The sequence below is a fragment of the Corvus moneduloides genome, chromosome 12 (assembly GCF_009650955.1).
Source record: "Corvus moneduloides isolate bCorMon1 chromosome 12, bCorMon1.pri, whole genome shotgun sequence".
In the NCBI taxonomy this organism is placed as follows: Eukaryota; Metazoa; Chordata; class Aves; order Passeriformes; family Corvidae; genus Corvus; species Corvus moneduloides.
The window spans coordinates 14,136,745-14,155,763 of NC_045487.1; the positions used below are offsets into that span (position 1 = coordinate 14,136,745).

The 19,019-nt window shown below is 43.6% G+C and overlaps 1 protein-coding gene across 1 annotated transcript; it reads left to right on the forward strand.

Moving 5' to 3' along the window:
* The first annotated feature begins 6,210 nt into the window (after window positions 1-6,210).
* Window positions 6,211-19,009, forward strand: SHCBP1 (SHC binding and spindle associated 1). Its single transcript, XM_032122052.1, has 13 exons — window positions 6,211-6,335; window positions 6,917-7,105; window positions 7,709-7,824; window positions 8,482-8,690; window positions 9,464-9,556; window positions 10,285-10,518; window positions 10,625-10,790; window positions 12,071-12,191; window positions 15,905-16,036; window positions 16,906-17,024; window positions 17,750-17,836; window positions 18,176-18,317; window positions 18,554-19,009. Exons 1-13 carry the CDS (start codon window positions 6,233-6,235, stop codon window positions 18,871-18,873), a joined length of 2,031 nt encoding a protein of 676 aa, XP_031977943.1. The 5' UTR covers window positions 6,211-6,232; the 3' UTR covers window positions 18,874-19,009.
* The last annotated feature ends 10 nt before the right edge of the window (window positions 19,010-19,019 follow it).

The following is a 19,019-nucleotide window of genomic DNA, read 5'->3' on the forward strand; positions in this document are numbered from 1 at the left end:
ATTGCCTGTATAGTTCTTTTATTGATCCCATAATTCCCAACACACAAGTCCATTGTACTCTGCATTCCTTATTCTGGCTTCTGTTGCCCAGACTGAAGTGTCTGTCTCTGCTCTAACTGGCACTGGAGGGAGCACACTGAGATAGCTCCAACTTCCCAAACTGCCATCTGCTAAGACAATCATAAACCCACTGACAAGTGTTTGTCAGAAATCACTTCAGGCTAATTTATCTCTTTTCTGACACACTTTAGTAGCTAATTTTTAAAACCTAAATCTGTCATTACTACACATTAGTTGTCATGATAACAACACAGCTGTCCTCTGGAAAAAAGCTGAAATACTTGAACTATCACAAAATTATAGGAGAATTGCTTTTAAATGGCCATGTTCAAAATTTTAACTGAAATGAAAGGAAGCACAGATTAAAACATATCCCATCTCCAACAGCTGCATTCTGTTGCATCATTAGTAAATTTAATTTTGTTTTGTTTACAATGAATGAAGAGGTGCAGTGATCATGCAAAATCACTAGTGCAAGTGATTTCCATTCTCTTCAACCATGCCTTCTTCCTAATTGTGCCTAACAGTTTATTGCATTCTGCATCTGGTGTTATCATGATTTCATCCTCACATTTAGTCACTGCATCTTAGCTATTCTTTCAAAGATACGGTCAGCAGCTCTAGAGCAGCAGAAAGTTAAGGGGCCAGTAATGGCAATGATACCAGTGAAAATTTTGACAGTAATAAAGCAAAACAAAGCATTCACTCTGTTATACAATGCTAAATGCCTGATATATGAAGCTCACAGCATTAGTCATAAAGCTGAAGCCTGTCTACAGTTTCTGGTTTTGCCCAAAGTCTCTATTTATTCCTGTCAATTCTTAATTTCAATTTTAACATCTGTTGGAAAAATCTGCCTGCCTATTGTCTATCTCCAAACAAAGAAAACGTTTTGTTGTGGGCTGTGTTCCTATTGTACCTCTGCAGTCAGTTGAGGAACACCTTGCATGAGGCTTGTTTTATGCCTCTGGTGCTCCTGAAAACTTTGAAGCATCTCAAAAAGAGCTTCCTGGCTCTTTAAGGCATTTCTCCAGAGAGATGAGTACCTGAAGAAGGGATCTACCCAGTTCCTAGGGAGCATGATCGGTAGCTCTTCTGTTGTAAATGAGTCTTAGTCAAGCACTCAGCATGAACTTGAACTTTCCATCATAATGTAGAGTCCTTCTGTAAATCAATATCTAGATTGAAAGTTCTCTCAGATGAGAGCAAGGTTGAGTAGCTGTAGTATCAGCTACGTAGCTGAGTAGCTGATATGTCTCAATATATGTAAAATAAGGAAAGGAAAAAAAGAGGAAAAAAAAGGAATGCCTCACCTATATTAGATCAGTTCTCAGCTGCATCCAGTTCTACTGAAGCATTTTCACAGCATCACAGAATGGGTAAGGTTGGAAGGGACCACTGGAGGTCATTAATCCAATCTCCCTGCTCAAAGCAGGGTTTCCTAGAACATTACTTTGCCTGCTCTTCAGTGGATCTTGAAAACAGAACTGCAGTATCCCCTTCAGTGAGCAAAAGGGCTAAAATCTGTTTTACCACCTTCTTGATAAGAGGACACAAGATTCAGTTTGCAAGGTCAGTCAGCTGAAACTTGCATTTCTGAAAATTAAGTGGTTGGCAGTATTGGGTATGTTTGTGATTAAGAAAAACTCAATGCCCAGCAGGGAAAACAGTAAGAATTTTGGAAGCAGTTAAAGTGAATTGCAAGAGAAGAATGGTCTATAAACATGAAAATCCAAATAAGCAATGCTGTTACTGGATTTTTTTTTAAAATATAAAGTGGCTGTTAGAACAATCTTAAAGCCAGCCAGTATCTTCCTGAAAAGCCAATATTGAGAAGATGCTGAAAAAAATTGAGAACAGGTTTTCAAAATTCAATTGCTTTCCTAGTGAGAATCAATGCATTTAGGTTTACAATGGTTTAAGTTTATACTGCTACAAAAGAAAATATAAAGACTGAAGAGATACCTGTCAAAGGACATCAGTTATCTAACCCAATGTGTAATAAGCCATCTAATTAACAACAATCTGCAGTTTTGTGACACCATCCATCCCCTGCCATAAAAGTGGTTTGCAAATGAATTACTGAAACATATGCAGTAAAAAATATTATCTGCATTTTATAGTGCAGAAATGGAGGCCTAGAAAGACTACAATGATTGCCATGGCAACAAAGAAAATGTGTGCCAAAACGAGGAAAATACACAGGAATGTTTTACTGTCGCACATAGCAATCTCTTTCTGGATTTTTTTCTTTTGTGCATACTTGTTTCTTTCCCATCACTATCACATCTCTGCTGGTTTGTCTCAGCTGTTTATTCCACATATTTCATAGATATTTTCTGATTTGCAAGCCTTATATTAACGAACAATTTTTTTCATTGCATGTAATTAAATAATTTGATCTTTGGATTTGATTTGTAATTTAAGGTTGCCTTGTAATGAGACATGGTTAAGAAGACACTATTTTAAGACATCTTAAAGCAGAAATAGTCTGTGCTCTCGAATGATATATATGTATGTCCACAAAAGAGAGCTAGTAGAAGCAGCAAATTAGAATAAAGAGATTTTTTTTATTTTGGGTAAGAGCACTGCCTAAAACACTCTACTGTTTTTCTTCAGGTTTTTAACTCTGGATCAAATTTTCAGTGGGCATGAACAGACATTGCTCCAGTGAAATCAGTGGCACAATGAAGTTCTGGTTGAGAGTGACCAGGTGAGTTTGTTCTCCTATGTACACTCCTGCAGATGAATGGATTTTTTCATAAGCACACATACAGAAGGCAGGGATGTCCTGGTCCTGTTGGCTGCATGCTCTTACCTATAATAACTGGAGCCACCACACACCTGCACTGTGGACAGCTGAGGCTCCTCTTACCCAGGGTGGTGTGCTACCACCAGGCTTTGAGCTGCCACAGCCTCACTGATGCCTTTGTGGCACCTGCATTGGAACTACTGTGATTTGACTGCTCGTGATGTGTCTGGGACACCCAGATGAGCCAAATCCCACATGTGGGATCTGTTTTACCATTGTGTTTCTTCAGTTAAAATTACTGAAATACCAAAAGACCATTATCTTTCAGTAGTAAGACACTAGTTCCTCTCTGAATTTCCTTAGATTTATGTAGCGGCTCTTGCACTAATTTCTGTAAAGCAGTGAATGACCTTTTGTGATTTTCAACTCTATTTGCTGTGTCAAGTTTTGAAGTGAAGGCCTGTTTCAGATTTCAAAAGACAGACTTCTGCATATGAGCACTCCTCACTGTTTTAATATTTCAAGGGAAACAGCAGGTGAAAAAATCTATTTGGGGCCTAAGATAAGGCTGGGGGTTTTAGAAACATCTCAGTGACTCATTCACAGGAGCAACAGCAGTCAGATTTCATTCAAAAGTGTGAGAGCTGAGAACAGAATGTGAGGGCAGCCACTTTCTCTCCATCCTCTCAAACTTGAGTGTCAATGTTCCATGTACAATATTGCCAGTCCTCTGCACTGCACAAAGACCTGGTCAGTCTTACACAAGAAAAAAACTAAGCATGGGAAAAAGTGCAAAATAGAGCAGCTGAGGTAAAAGCGTGCTGTGCAAAAGGAGACAGACTGTGACTTGCCCAATGAGGTTCAGGAAAGTACTAATTCATGCTCAATAATAAATTGGATCAATAAACATTGTAGGGAGAAAAATAACTGTTTGAGCTCAAGAAAATAACTGATGGTTTGTGCTCTGCGTGCACATGCAAGCTGGAAAGTGGAAGGTTTCCAACAATAAGAAGACTGTTTCTATTTCCAGTATGAGGGGAAGCAAACCAACTGCAGTGGAGGTTTTTGACCAAATGGAGCTTGATATGTCCATGACACTTGCAGCAGCAATCACTGCCAGGGCTGTGTTTGTTTGAAGTAAAAGAGCTCTTTTACAGGGATTGGGGATAGTTAACCGAATGGTGTGTAAGTCTTACAAAATGGAACACAGTCTGCTGCCAGTTATTCTGTAAACAAAAGAGATAGGGGTAAATGGGTTGTCCTGATCACAGTGTTGTGCCAGTGTTTCACCTTGGTTTGGAAGAACTCATCTTCCCATTGTAAGCCCTGAGGAGTCCCTGAATTCATTGTACTTATTTAGAGAAAAAAAATCCTAAACATCTAAATAATATGGAAACCTCCATACCCATAACTTTATGGTTATATAGTTACTCATCCACCAACACCCCCAAGTCTTTCTCCCTAGGAATAGTCTCAGTCCATTCTCTGTCCAGCCTGTACCTGTGCTCGGGATTGCCCCAACCCAGGTGCAGAACCTTACTTGGCTTCATAGAACTGCATGAATTTCGCCAAGAGCCCCCTTTCAGCCTGTGAAAATCCCACTGGATGGCATCCCTTCCCTCCATTTAATCAAGTTAAAATGTGCCAATTTAAAGACACTTTATTTACAAACACGCTGCACTGAAAGCCTGAGCTTGCCAAAAAATAAGCTTTTGCTTAGGTGTTTAACTGTAATTTTGTAACTAATTTTGATAGAACAAAACTACAAGTGGATGGTTAAACACCCATGCCCACTATCATGGTTAAAGTCTGACAGCGTATGACAGAAAAGTCTTGGGGACTAAGCCATTCTCTTCCTGGGGTTATGATGGACAAGGGTTGGTTTCAGTGGACCTGCGGCAGTTCCAACTCCGGTAATGTCGGGATGATTTGTGTAATAAATGAATTTGTTTCAGGGCGTTGATTGTTACTGTTCATGAGAAGTAAAAGAGGGGAGTTGATAGTTAAATAGATGAACATGTTAATTGAGGATATTGCGAAACTGTACGGGTGTAATATCAAAGTGTGAACACTAGGTGGGATGTAATTGAGGTGTGATGATGTGATAGACTAGAAGATTACCTCATGCAGGTGATGTCAACAGCTTAGACCGCTACTGGATGAAGAATCATCCAATCTTCGACGCCCTCAAGAAATGATTGGACAAAAATGCGTATTGATAAAGAGCAGTAGAAGCCCTGGAAATGAGCCAATCAGAGGAAAGATCCAAAACACACCAATCATGAACTGACAGAGGGCATAAGAATTGTCCTGGGACTCTGTCCCGGGTCCTCCTGTGGAACTTAAGTGTCCAAGGGAGTACCCCGTGGGTCACAGTTTTTTGTGTGTTGTTTGACTGTGGCTTGTCACGCGGAGCCTGGGCTTGGGTCCCCGCTCTCAGTTGTTAATAAATAAACGGGCTGGCTTTTCTTTCCAAAAAGTCTCAGCCTCGTTTACAACAGTTTGGGCTGTTGGCGTACTCCGAACGTGAGATGCTGCGGTCACGGTGCTGCTGCTGCAGAACAAGCGATATTTGGAAAGTGAACACAAGCGGCTCTGACGTGGGAGCTGCTCCATCGCCTTGTCAGAAATCCAAGGCAGCCCTCTCGTGGCCACGGCTGTTTCGGAGCAATTGCTTTGGCTTTAATCCCTATCGGTGCTTGTGGTCACAGCTCGAAACCCACGGGGTGGTGTCAGGAGAAGGGCTGGGGCATGAAACAGACCCGTGTTTTACGTTTTGATCAGGTGCTTTTTGTGTGCGAACCGGCCAGGGCTGAAAGCAAAGCGGGGCTACCCGGCGCTCCAGAGAATTCCGTTCCTTTTGTCGTGGGCTGGGGTCTTAGTTCGTTTATTTGGTGTTGAATTTTGGTGGGTTTTTTTATTTTATTGTTTGTCTTGTTTGCTTTTTTTGAGGGTGCTGATTATTGGGTGCTTTTACATTTTTTGCGGCTTGTCTGCTCCTTCTCTCCGGGCGCTGTGCATCCACTCTGGGCAGGGATGGCAGCATCCCCGGCCGCCAGGCTGTGTGTGGAACGCCCGTCCCCGCCGGCAGCGCGGCCCCTTGCCTGCCAGGACCGCACCAGTCCGTGGGCTCGGTTGGCCCTGATGGGGAAGGCTCCGGCCGCTCTGCGCTGTTCCCGCCCTGCTGCAGAGAGAGCCCGGCCAGGCACGGGACAGCGGCGGCTGCTGAGGAACCCGCGCTCCAACGGCCGCGGCTGCCGCCAGCCAATCAGGGCGGGGCGCTCTCTGCCGCCAGCCAATAAAGACGGGGCGCTGTCTGCCGCCAGCCAATGAGGGCGCGGCGCTGGTCGCCGGCTGCTCCCCAGGCGTGCGCCGGCGCGGCCGTTGGCGGCCCGGGCGGTTTGAAGCCGAGCAGGCGGAATGGCGGAGCCGCGGCCGCCGGGACCGCAGGGGGATGGCCGGGACTCGCCGGCTGCCGGTGCCGGCGCCGGCCCGCGGGACCGCGCCGAGCAGGCTGAGAGAGGTATGGGCTGCGTGTGCCCGCGGGCAGCCGGGAGGGCCGCGGGCAGCCGGGAGGGCCGCGGGCAGCCTGCGCCCCGCGCTCGGGCGGTGCCCGAGGGATGCAGCTGGATGGTGTGGAGGCGAGGAGCGGCCAGGTCAGGCTGTGCTGTCCGGGCTGCTCCGGCTGGGGTTCGGATCCACCACGGGCCGCCCCCTGGGCAGGGTAACGCCTGCTTGGCTGAACGTCCCTCGTACCCGGCTGGCCCCGCAGCCGCCCCCCGGCTCGGGGCGTGGGCACCGGCCTGGAAACGAGGGAGCGCACGTAGGGATGGCTCTGGAAATCAACACTAAAATGTCGTGGGGTTTCTTTCCTTTTAATCGTAAAGTTCTGGTATGTTTGTCAGCGCCTACTACGGGCGCTGAAATGGGCGTCGAGGAATGTGTATGGGTTTGAAACGCTTCATCAAGGATAATTTTAAGACGTGCCGTAGAAAGCAGGTTCGTGATAGGCCTTGGGCTGAACAGGAGTTCTCTGGGAATAGACCAGTGAGTGGCTGAACTGACAGCTCGTGGGGTTTGCTTTACTCCCGCTCCTCTTCCCAGATCTGCGCCGGGAAGATGCTGAGAGTGATTCGAGTGCTGACTCCTGGAGTGACTATGGCAGTCGTGACAAACCAGGGACTACTTTAGGAAGAACAGTGCCAGACGGGAACGTGCTTTTTCCAGATATTTTTCACACCGATCATCTTTTGTTTTACGAGCGATTCAGAGCTTACCAGGATTACATCTTGGGTAAGTAATTTTTTCATAGGCAAATAAGGTGGTGTCAGTTTTCTTGTAGTGACTTTAAACGATCTAGTTTAAATGGAGTCACTTGTATATTAAGGTGCGAGATGCCTTTAATAATGGGGGCTGGAAAATATACAGTGTCCTGTCATCACTTATGCTGTAACCTCAGCTGCTCTAGCTGGTGGACCAGGAGGCAGTAATTTTAATATAAGTAAATAAAATCTGAGTGATGGAAAGGCAGAGGTGTTAATAGTGGATTCTGTGCCTTCTTTTACCTGGTCTTCCTAGAATTTTTTTGTGTATTGTAAACCTGTTTAAGATAAGGCAGAGGTTATGTGCTTAATACGATTGGCACTGAAACCTTCAGTGACTGGAATGTTGAGTCCTGGATGTCTTTCAGAGGAGCACAAACCAGATGGTCTCCAGCTCTCTCAATACTAAGAAAACTAGCAAAAATGCTTATGGTTATCACGAGCAAAACAAAATGAAGTCCAACATGACAGGTGGTAGAGAAACATTTCAATTGTGTTGACTTTCATTTTCCAGTGATGTGGAGGACTTTTCATCCATTCCTTGCATAAATGTATGTCTTCAATTTCTTTTTAGCTGACTGCAAAGCTTCTGAGGTGAAGCAGTTCATAGCCGAATACCTGGGGAAGGTCCTTGAGCCCTCTGGCTGGCAGGCAATCTGGCGCACTGATGTGTTTGAGGTCCTTGTTGGGGTGAGTGGATCGCTGCTGCTCAGGCATTTGTCTCCAGTTTACATAATTTACCTCTGCAACAGACTTTTCTAGGTCTCTCAATGTCCAGGTCATACATCCCTGTTGCAAACCTTGGATGTTCAAACTTGCAGTTTTATCACATGGTTGAGGAGGGAAAAACTCTGTAGCCTCTCAGCTCTTCTGTCCAGTTAGTGACAAAAATGGCTGTCACTGGCCCAGACTAAGAAGAAACTTGGATTGTTTGTATCCTGTGGGCACTTTGAAAAATGAGCCTCAAAGGGGTCCCAAAGAGCTGTGAAGCATTGGTTGGTTTGAGTCTGAGGATACTGCTTTTGCCATTTTTTTAAAACAGCAAAACAAAACAAAAAAAAAAAAAAAAAAAAAAGAGAGCAACTTACTGGCCTTGCTATGAGCATTATGAGGGATTTGAATGAAGTTTTGGATGTGGGAAAGGCTCTCTAGCATTGTGGATGTGAGAAGCTTAACTCCGGGTCATCATTCAGCTGTCGAGATGGCCTTGGCTGTACTGTGCCATTTGTGTTGGTTTGTGTGGGTCAGTTGGGACCCAGAATGGCCATGACTGAGGCACATCATGTTCCCCTCCCTCAGCTGGATCTGCAGTTCTGAGGGAATCTGCAGAGCTGTTTGTTCCCACAGGTGGTTGGTGTGAATTTCTTGGCTCTGAAGGCAGTTGTGCAGCTCAGTGAGCCGTTCCTGTGCGAGTCCCAGGATGGCAGCTTTACCCTGGAATGCATGCAGGAGCTCCTGGAGCTGAAGGAACATCAGATCCTGCTGCAGGAGCTGTGGGTTGTGTATGATGAGTCAGGAGAGTTTGACCAGACAGCACTAGCCATAGAGCATGTCAGGTAGGACAATTACGCCCTGTTAGTACCCTGTGCGTCCTGTCCTGAATTCTTGGGCCATGCTGGCAGCTCCACAAGCCAAGTTTTCCAAAGTAAATTTGATGACTGGTACTCTGAGGAGACTGCTTTCCCTCTCTTTTTCACCCCAGAGTGACTGTGTCACTTGCAGCCTAGTACACTATTCTTTCTCTTTAATAACATTTTGGTGGATTTTTAATTTTTTTGGTCCTGTTCTTCTTTCTGCATTTTGCCTCCTCCCCTAAATTTGCTCTTTATTCTTTAGGTGTCTCTTTACATATTCTGTATGTTTTTTCTTCTTTTCCATCTTCCTTTCTTTCAGGCACTACATGCTGTTTGAAATCTCTATACAAAATTGGCTGTTAGGAGTGGACAAAAAAGCTAAAATAGGAGGAATGACCTACATTGTCAGAAAGAAAGCTTACCTGAAGGGCGATTGGCCAAAACCAAACAACCAAAAAGCCTCAGAATATGAAGAGTGTCAGTCTTGCTTTTCAAATCCAGCTTTTAGCTGTTCACTCCCTTTTGAGGAAGTAGGAAATTATTATGAATTTTAAACTTAGAGACAAAGTAAACCTCTTTATGCAGGTAAGCAACAGGAGAGGTGACTTCTGTGTGTACTGAGCAGCTTAGGGGACAGTAGCATGAATTTAGAGAAAGGTGATGCTTTGAGGTGAATTCTCACATTGGTTACATTGGTGTTTCCAGTGCTCTTGACTCTGCTCTCCTCTATATGATTTCACACTTGGCTTCCAAAGGTTCTTCTACCAGTGCATCTGGAGGACGTGGGACGAGGAGGAGGAGGATGAGTTTGATTACTTCGTTCGATGTGTTGAGCCTCGACTGAGACTGTGAGTGCAACACCTTTGCTGTTCTTAGGGCAGAACCACTGCAATGTGCCATGTGGGAATAGTGACTCAAAATTAGGTGTAAAAAAACTGTTGACTCGTAAACCAAAGCAAGTTTGTTGTAACAGCATTCACTGTCAGCTGGTCAAAATTTTGTATGGAAAGAGCACAACTGAGGCTGCCACTTGATTTCTGAGCCCTCAGTTTTTCTCTGTAGTCTTTGGCATTCCATCAGATGGTGCCCTAAATTCAGCAATAGTCACCCTCACACTGGTACAAGTTGTAATCCTAATAAAGGCTGGCATAGGTTACTCCATTCTTTACCTCTGGGCATAAAATAAAAACCAGAATGGAGCTGAATGTAAACAAAAACTTGTAAATCGGTCATTCTGCAGGAAGAATGTGTGTGAATGTTTCTTAGTTTTTCTAGTAAAGGCTTAGATATTACCTTCTAAATTGTTACCCTTTTTTTATGGCTGTGCTTATGCTTTTATTTTAGAGTGAGTTTCTGATAGTTGTATACAATCTTTCAAGGCGGATGGGCAGCTATTTAGAAAGTAAAATGTTCTGATTTTCTCGTTTTGCTGCTTGCAAATAAAGTGGAGCAGTGTTGATACAGACTGCAGAGAACTTTGACTTAAGCACTGATGCAGAACTCCTCAGGTTCTCTCCAGTCTCATGTTTGGTCTTTGAGGATTGTGAATGTGCTGACCCCTTGCTCTGAATTGCAGGCACTATGATGTCCTGGAACACCGGGTGCCTTCTGGGCTGGTAGCTGATTATCAGAACTTGTTGGCTAAATGTGAAGAACTTTATGAGAAGTTTTTAAATGTGAGGAACAGCATATCAAGCAATGATTCGGACTCAGAAGCAGAAAATGTTTCCATGGTGGAAGGACTAAAATTGTATGACAAAGTGGAGCACTTAAAACAAAAGCTAAAACTAATTGAGAATCCTCTGCTGAGGTAATTGGTAGGTTTGTGCGGGGAGGAGGCTCCTAAGGGCAATCACATAACTTAGAGGAGGTGTTTACTGAAGGAAGAGCTGTTGGCTGTGTTGCTCTTGTTGCAGGTACGTGTTTGGTTACCAGAAGTATGGCAGCCTCCAGGCTAAAGGACTGAGACCAACGGGTGCCAAGGTCACTCATGTTGTGCCCTGGACCATGACAGCAAGTCTGCTTCATCTGTTGGCAAGGGATAAACTTTGCCCAGAATCTTGTGAAGGCCTAGAAATACAGGTGCAGTGACAGGAATTGTCTGCTAATAGTTTTTCCTCTCAAGAAACGATGTGGAAGAATAAGTTAATTTACCATGTGCAAGATACGAAGATACTACATTTGCAACATACTACACTACAGGGCTGGGATTTTTTTGTCAGTTCAAAGCAAAAAAAGTCACTGTAATTTAAACAATAAGTGGTAAAACTGGATGATACAAATAATTTCTTTTTATTCATTTGTGCCTATTGAGTACTCTATACAAGCAACTTACTTCCTGTGTGTAGGAAATGAGATAAACCTGTAATAATTCTACAGTGAAACATGGTAAGGTGTAACACTTGAATTTAGGTTTGAAATGCCCATGTCTCTTGATGCTGCTGATCATGATCTAGAGTTTGAAGGAAGAAATGTCATTTTCTTGCTTCGGTACTGTGTAGGAAATAATTTATTTCAGGAGCAGCTATGTTTAGTTTCAGTGAACTCAGACAAGACTTGCTACTTCAGCAGTTAAGAACAGGCTGAATTCCTTGCACCCAGATGAAATGGTTTGCTGTATTCTGATCATGTTCATGAATTACACTTTGCCAAGATGGAGCCATGGGGAAGGTCCTGGAATAACTTCCAGGCTATAAATCCGATTTTCTGACTTGGCAACTGAAAAAATGCTCTTATTATGTTTACCTTGGAATTTGCTGGGATGCAATAAAGGTGTAGTTTTTCTGTGCTGTCATCCTTCAGTATAGAATTCCTCAGTAATGTTTGTGAAGGATATCAGCCTGCCCTCTTTATCAAGGAAAAGGACCATGTGGACACTATTTACCACTGTGGTATTGGAACTGTGTTTGGGGGTGACTCATACCACGAGCAAACACAGGAGTATTCAGACCAGCTCTGATCTACTTGCTGAATTGTTTGGTTTTTATTTTCTTTACCTTCTGTCATCCATTTCTTTGTGGTAAATTCATGGCAAATCACTTAGGCTCAATTGAAGTGTTGGCTCCAGGCGGTGGTGAAGTTTGCTTTGGGGTGAATGTGTTGCTTGATCTGTGTGTCCACAGTTTTCTCTTGGGGGAATGAGCATGACACAAACATCAAAGGCATGTGTTAAGGCTGGTTTTGTCCACAGAGGGCTACAATTCTTGAATTCAAAGTAGAAATTTTGTATTATTGGTGCCATTAAAAGGGTTTCTTTTAGGCAAAAGCAGCAGCACTTAATTGAAAGCAAGCTCTAAGGGCATAAAAGCATCCATTTTTACAGCATTCTTTGGGATCTGATTGTATTTTTTTGTCTATTGCAGTTTCACTGTGATCCACTGGCAGCTGTAAATGCCTGTTATGAAGGAGACAGAGTCATCATCTGTCCTGGTCATTACGTTGTCGATGGCGTCTTCTGCATTGCTGATTCCGTTGAGATAGAAGGTAGAAGGTTTGCTAGTCTAAAGGTCCTTAAACAAGTAAATGGAATGCCTTAAACTAGCTCTGTGTAAGGATTTACTCTCTGCAGAGTTTGCCAGGAGCGTTTGCTTTTTTCTGCAAAGTATTCCTGTTTGTGCTGCAGAGCTGTGCCTAATGCAGGGTGGAGTGAGCTGTTTTGTTAGCCATAGTGCAGATAAACTGCAGATTTTGTTAATTGGTAGAAACTCATAATTTCCTCCTCTTTGTCTGCATAAGTGGTGATTATGCAGGTAATAGACAGGATTCAACAGAAACCTAAGGGACTTACTTGTTGTAATAGTGGAAACAGAGAAGTTATTCTGAGAGGCTTCTACTAACTTAAGAGTACTTGAGAAATGTCTTTGTGGTTCTTTGCATGTCTGAATGGGCCTCGGGCAGCCTCTGAGCCCCACTGCTGCTACAGCCCCAGTGAGAGCAGGAGGAAGGAGCCAGGAGGTGCTCTTAGGATTTAGTGATGGCACTTGGAGCATGTCAGTGATGGGGGAGCAGGGGCTGCCAACCTGACTGCACTTGTGGGAGGCATGCAGGTGGAGGAGGAAGCTTTTGATTAACACATTTTTTCTGTAGAAACAGACACAACAGATGTGATTTTAGAATTTTTCTTGCAAAATATTTGTGTTTTAAATACTTCTGCTTTGCCTAGGATATGTTGCTGTCTCACCACTCTTGATTTCTCAGTGTATTCCTGTGCTTTAGGCAGGCGCACTCTGTTGCAGTGTTACAGTCTGTTTATCACTGGGGCTTCTGCAGCTGTTCATACGCTTATTTAGTTGCATTTTTGTCTTGTCAAAGCTTCTTAATGAGAAGAAGGCTGAGAGTTTAATTTCCTGATGTTCTGGACTTTTATTTTTCTCGCCCTTCTTGTTTTATGAGTGTCATTTTCTTTCTTGCCCATCTCCTGTGTGTGTTTGATTTATAAAGATACACATTGTGATAACCAGTGCACCTGCAGGACAAGGGACCTCGATAAAGTGCTTTATTTATCTCAAGAATGACATTGTTCTAAAATGTGTGTGGTGCTATTTATTGCTTTTCTAGCTTTGAGGAAACTGAAATACAAATAGTGCAGTACCACACATTAAAGGATGAGCTGCTCTATTTTAAGGAGCAAGGCACATAAATATGTATTTTTAGTACAAACTATGCTCTGAATAACAAGTACTTGTCAGGTATTTAATCTTCTTATATGGACTCCTGTTAGATAAGGTATTATAGCAGTAGGAGCAGCCAGGAACGTTTGAAGTAGGAGCATCAAGACAAACTTTGCTGGCACTAATCTGAGCAGCTGGCTGCTTTGGTGGCTTTTTTGGGATGAAGGGGTGACTCATGGAAGATATGTGACTTTGCTTCATAGAGCTTTTATTTTTTCCCAGCCTCTGTGCAAGTCAGTACCAGGGTTGAAAGTATGAAGATTAGTAAGTCAGGGATAAATAAAAACTTTCAGGAACTAAATAAGGCTAAAGCAGTAGCTGTTGCAGGAAGTCATGGTAAAGATAACTTCCATGCTGGACAAAAAGGTGTTGCAAAGGCACCTGAGAACTTCCCTTCTGCTTGTGCCCATAGTTGTTCAAGCTGGCTGGGAACCTGCAGCATCAGCCCTTCTCTGTCTGTGCTCCGTGTCAGTGGATGACAGTGGCCTTGGGCTGCCTGTGGAGCCCCTCAGCCTCAGGCAGGGGCACAGCCCTGCTGGGAGTGAACACCCCTGGGCAGCAGGTGAACCTTCCTTTGTTCTAGGGCTGCTGCTTCAGAGGTGAAGTGTAAAGCAAGCTAAAGGCACAGTCAGAAAACTGCAGGCACTCTGTAGGACAATCATTCCTAAACTCCTGCTTTGGATAATAACCTCGTTCTGTAGTGGTGAGAAGTTAAGCTACATCTGACTTTTGCTGTCCTGTGGTGTTTTCCATGCTGGAACTGTCCCATGCCCCCTCCTTTCCAGGGGTGACCCTAAATCTACATAGCAGTGGGAAAAGGTTTCTGGGTAATACCATGTGTTGAAATATCAATCACTTAACTTTGCATTAAATTGCCTGTCTTTAAAACTTTCTGCCAACTCTTGTTCAAAGGTTGGTTGTTTGGGTTTTGGTTTTTGTGTCGCACTGACTGCTCGCTCCTCTGCTCGGCTACTCCCTGTGGTGTGTGACAGGAGTGGGGAGCAACCAGAGGCTCTCGGCTTTAAAGCTGCTCCTCTGGAGTTCAGCTCTGCCCAGGGGAGCTGAAGCTCCAGGCACAGCAGCCCAGACGAGGGAGAGGATAAAAAGTAGTGAGGAGGCTTGCCACAGGAGGTAATCCAACTTTATTGGAGGGTATCCGGATCAGAGCTGAACAATTTATAAAGGGAGGCGTTACAACGGGGATGAATTGTCAGGGGACCAATAGGGATCTCTAAGGGAGGGATATGGACAGGGATAGACGTTCACATAAACCAACAGTCTTGAGGGGTGGAGGGAAAGGGATCACAGGCCCCACTGGGGCGTCGTGGTTCAGGGGATTTCCAAGAGGGGGAGGTATCTGAGGGGGCAGGATCTCGGGGGATTGACGGGGACCATATTTGGGTAATTAGGGGGGGCTCTGGTGACAGGCACAGAACTTTCGGGAATAACGGGAGGGGTTTGGGTGATTGATGCGGAACAAGGGGAGGAGAACAACAATATAGGGAACACCGGGGGAGCGGCTTGGGTCTGGGGCAAGCCAACTGGGAATAGAAGTGGGGAAGGTAGGGATGAACCATCGGGGTACAGAGAACATATGAAAATACAGTAAAAGTATCGCATCACCACAGGTTTTTGGTTTTTTTTTTGTTTTTTTTTGTTTTTTGGGGTTTTTTTGTTTGTTTTTAACCTTTCTACTTGCACGTGGCAGTATTTATTAATTTATGTACTTGGTTAAAAGCTGGCATTCTGCTTGGGCCCTTCTTATCTTGTGTGTGCTTTCAGAAAATGATAGGACTCATGCTGCTTTAATGGATGTTGCATTATTGCTTTCCTTATCATGATTCTTGTCAGTGACAAGCAATAAAAGCTTTACATGCTCATAAATTTTCCTGTAAGTGCTTAAATGCTGACAACTGTGGATGGCTTAGTAAATCAATGTTGGCATGTGCTTGTGAGAGCTTCTTTTTAAACCGAATTAATTGGGGAGCCTGTGCAACACAGGAATGCTGAATTTCTCCCCAAATTCCAGGCAAATAGGGAAGTTGAGTGAGGCATACTAACAGTATCAAGCCCTTTCCACTTTTTTTTCTGGTGTTGTGGTGTGGCTGCTGTTCCCCGCTGTGTTCTTTGGAAGCTTTGCATGTTCTAGTGAACTTCTGTCCTTGGAGAGCAGACTGGAGGTGCCTGTGTGTCCTCAATTCCTGCATCCCCCCTTCTCTGTTGTAACTTTTGGGAGTGAGAACTTCGGCCTTGGCAAATGTGAGCTCAGTTACCCATTTGTTCAACTTTCTCAAATAACCTTGCATTTTGTTGTGTGCCATTCAAGTAAGGTAATTTTTTGGAGTGCCCATACCTTGGCACAGAGGGGGTGTAACGTGTAGCCTGGCCACTTGGTGAAAATCCTATTCAAGGTATTAAAACATCAAGCTTTAAACTTCTTTCATTAATTTAAGAGTCTGTTACGTACTGAACACCTCATTGTCACCAGATATTCTCCAAACTTGCATCTTTCATCTCTGCTCTTAGGCTATGGCCTGCCAGATGATGTCGTGATAGAAAAACAAGGTAAAGGAGACAACTTCTTTGACTGTACAGGAGCCAATATAAAGATCTCCAATTTGAAGTTAGTACAACATGATGCTGTGGAAGGGATTTTAAGTAAGTGTAAAAGCATCTTGACCTTTTTGTGACTCTTCTATAAGTAGTGTTAGAATTAAAGCAGGGGACCCAGTGTTGCAGTTTGACAAAATATTGTAGAGAGGAGCCCTACAGGTATAAGTATCAAGTCTTCCCCCTCTTTTTTTTAACTTGCTCATAATGTGGACATCAAAATAACCTCTGTTTGTACTTTCAAGCTATTGTGGCTCTTACACTTTATTCTTATACTGGGATAAGATCTTTTGACTTGATCTGCTGTGTCTCTGAGTGCTGTGCAGCCTGTGTCAGGCTGAGTGGAAAAGGAAAAAATTCCACTTTCCATAGAAAAGCCTCCATGGCAATATGCAGCTGCAGCTGACCTCAGCCAGTGCTCCACTGAGGAACAGCATGTGCTGTAGCAGTCCTGTAGGGCTTTGTTTCCAGCACCTTCAAACTGACACTCAACTAAGTCTAAATTGTATCCAATGAGTTTATTGGGCATGGCCTTGTCTTTGCAGAAGATGCTAATTAATATTTTGCCTCAACAGAAATTTGGGTTTTAAACATGTTAAAAAGTTTATTAACACTTGTATGCATGTATTTAATATCTTTTGAGTCCAGAAGTCTCTTAGGAATGTAATGAAAAGAATTACTGCTGTCATAAAAAAAAAAAGACAAAAAAACTTTAAGACAAATCTTCAACCAGTTTGTCCCTGCTTAGACCACAAAAACAGCATGAGTTCAAACCACACATGAACAAATCAGTGAATTGAATCTGAAGTGGATGAAATGAAAATATCACACTGCAAAGCTGCTCTAAGGCTGTGTGTTGGAGGCGTTTGTCTTTGCAGAACTGGTTCATCCAGCAATAACTGTTTCTGTGTGTGTAGATGTCCATCATGGGAAAACCACGCTGGAGAATTGTGTGTTACAGTGTGAAACCACAGGAATAACAGTGAGGACATCAGCGGAGCTACTGATGAAAAACTCAGATCTTTACGGGGCCAAGGTACACACTCATTCTTAACTTTGACTTATTGCCTAATTGAAAATAAAGGTTTCTCTTTCGAAATAGTGCAGTCAGTCACAGAGTGGCTTCTGTCGCTCTGGAGAGAACTTTACAAATTCATTTTGGACAGCTACATGTTACTGAATCAAGATTGGTCCCAGGGGTCTTGTAGCCTGTAGTGAAACGTGTCAGGCTGGTCTGTGTGTGATGATAGCAAAGTGATGCAGTAACAGGGGACATCTGTGAAATAATCATTGCTTGCATTGCTGATTCATGTCCTGCAGTACTTTTAATGTGATTTCCTGGTTTCTCTGCCCGTAACTAGTTTTCTCATTTCTATTTGTTATGCAAGTGAAATGCCCTTTTTGGCACCTTTGATTCTTACAGAGGGATGATAAACACAAAAATGGACTCTGATTTGGATATTTTGTAGAATGATGGGGCTTGAGGTATTGAGAGGGATGACTGAAAAACAAGCAAGTAATTCAAAGCTGTGCATCTACTCTTCAGCAGGCCTTCATGGACTGGTGCCAGTAATACTGGGGGGCCTCAGCCTTGAGTAATGCTGCTTGAGCTGGGTAGCAAAGCTGTGAAGCTGGAGGGGTAACAAGAGTTTTGCATTGTGCAAACTGGTAGATGAACACAAAGATCTGCCATGGAGTGGTCAAGTTCCATTGTAAATGTGCCTGAACTGTTTGTGAACTGCTACCAACTGTATCTTGTAGGGTGCTGGTGTGGAAATCTATCCAGGAAGTGCGTGCACCCTGCTGCACAATGGGATCCACCACTGCAAGGAGGGAATACTGGTCAAGGTCAGTGCCAGCCACAAGGTACTGGTTTGCCAAAAGCTTATCACTGCATCCATTAGTGCCAGTAGGTTTGGGTTGGCTTAAAACCTGCTGTGCTGTGCTGGAACTTGTACACGTCACACATGATGACAATGGGACTTGCTTGCTTTGGCCTGACCACCAAAGCAGTCACCTGGTTTTATTTCTTATCTGCCAGAAGGAGAAAATACCTTTTGCAATGCTGCTTGTGTAGGCAAATAATTGTGCTCTAGCCAATGCAGAGAACTGATTCTACCTAAAACTGGAAGGTTTTTTATCCCTTTAGCTGGACGTGACATGTTGGATTTCTGTTTTGTTCTGTAGAACTTCTTAGATGAGGATTATGAGGCTCCCAAGATAACCATGGTTAATAATATGATCCATAATAACGAAGGATATGGTGTGGTCCTGGTTAGACCAGTGATGGCCTCTGAAATGAAGGATGCTTCAGCACAGGGAACTAAAGGTATTTTTCTTTTCCTTGAAGAAACTCGTAAAACTAGTAAGTTTAGTATACCCAGGTTTTTGGATTGCATAATTCATAACTTTTATTTGAAATTTGTGGCTGTCATGAAGTGCTTAACCAAAGAGTGAGTGGGATGAGGTGACAATGCTAAGATTGAAGAAAATTAATTCCAGGATTTCTTAATGATGTGGCTGTTTTGCATGACTGTTGGTGACATTGACTCTTTCCTGCCTTAGGGAATACACAACCTACCCAGGCAGGTGATGAAACAGCCTGTGCCGAGGGCTCCAGACAAGAACAACCTGGATGTGTAACTGATGAGTTGGAGCTTTATAAGCGAGCTGGGACTTCTGAACAAACTGAAAACAACTCTGAAATTGCAAATGTACTTGGGGCTACTTCTGCGAAGAAGTGCCAGATGCACAAGAAAAGACTGAGTGAACTGGGCTTTACAGAAGCTGATGACAACTTAATGTCACAGAAAATGTTTGTCTCTGTTGAGGGCAATCAGTTCAAATGGAATGGGAAAGGAAGCTTTGGTATCTTTCTTTTCTGACTGTCCTGACTCCTGCTGGCATTGCAGTAGGATTTGTACAGTTACTGGTCAGATCACATGCCAGGAGTTGTGCTATGTTGTTACACTTTTATTTCCCAAGTGTAATCCTTATTAAAGGACTGGGGCTAAAAACTCACTTGGTTCTT

Coding starts and splice junctions, on each gene's coding strand:
- SHCBP1 (XM_032122052.1), top strand. CDS start 6,233: ATGGCGGAGCCGCGGCCGCCGGGACCGCAGGGGGATGGCCGGGACTCG. Junction 10,791..12,070: donor GTGAAGGCCTAGAAATACAG/GTGCAGTGACAG, acceptor TGTCTATTGCAG/TTTCACTGTGATCCACTGGC. Junction 17,837..18,175: donor AGGAGGGAATACTGGTCAAG/GTCAGTGCCAGC, acceptor TTTGTTCTGTAG/AACTTCTTAGATGAGGATTA.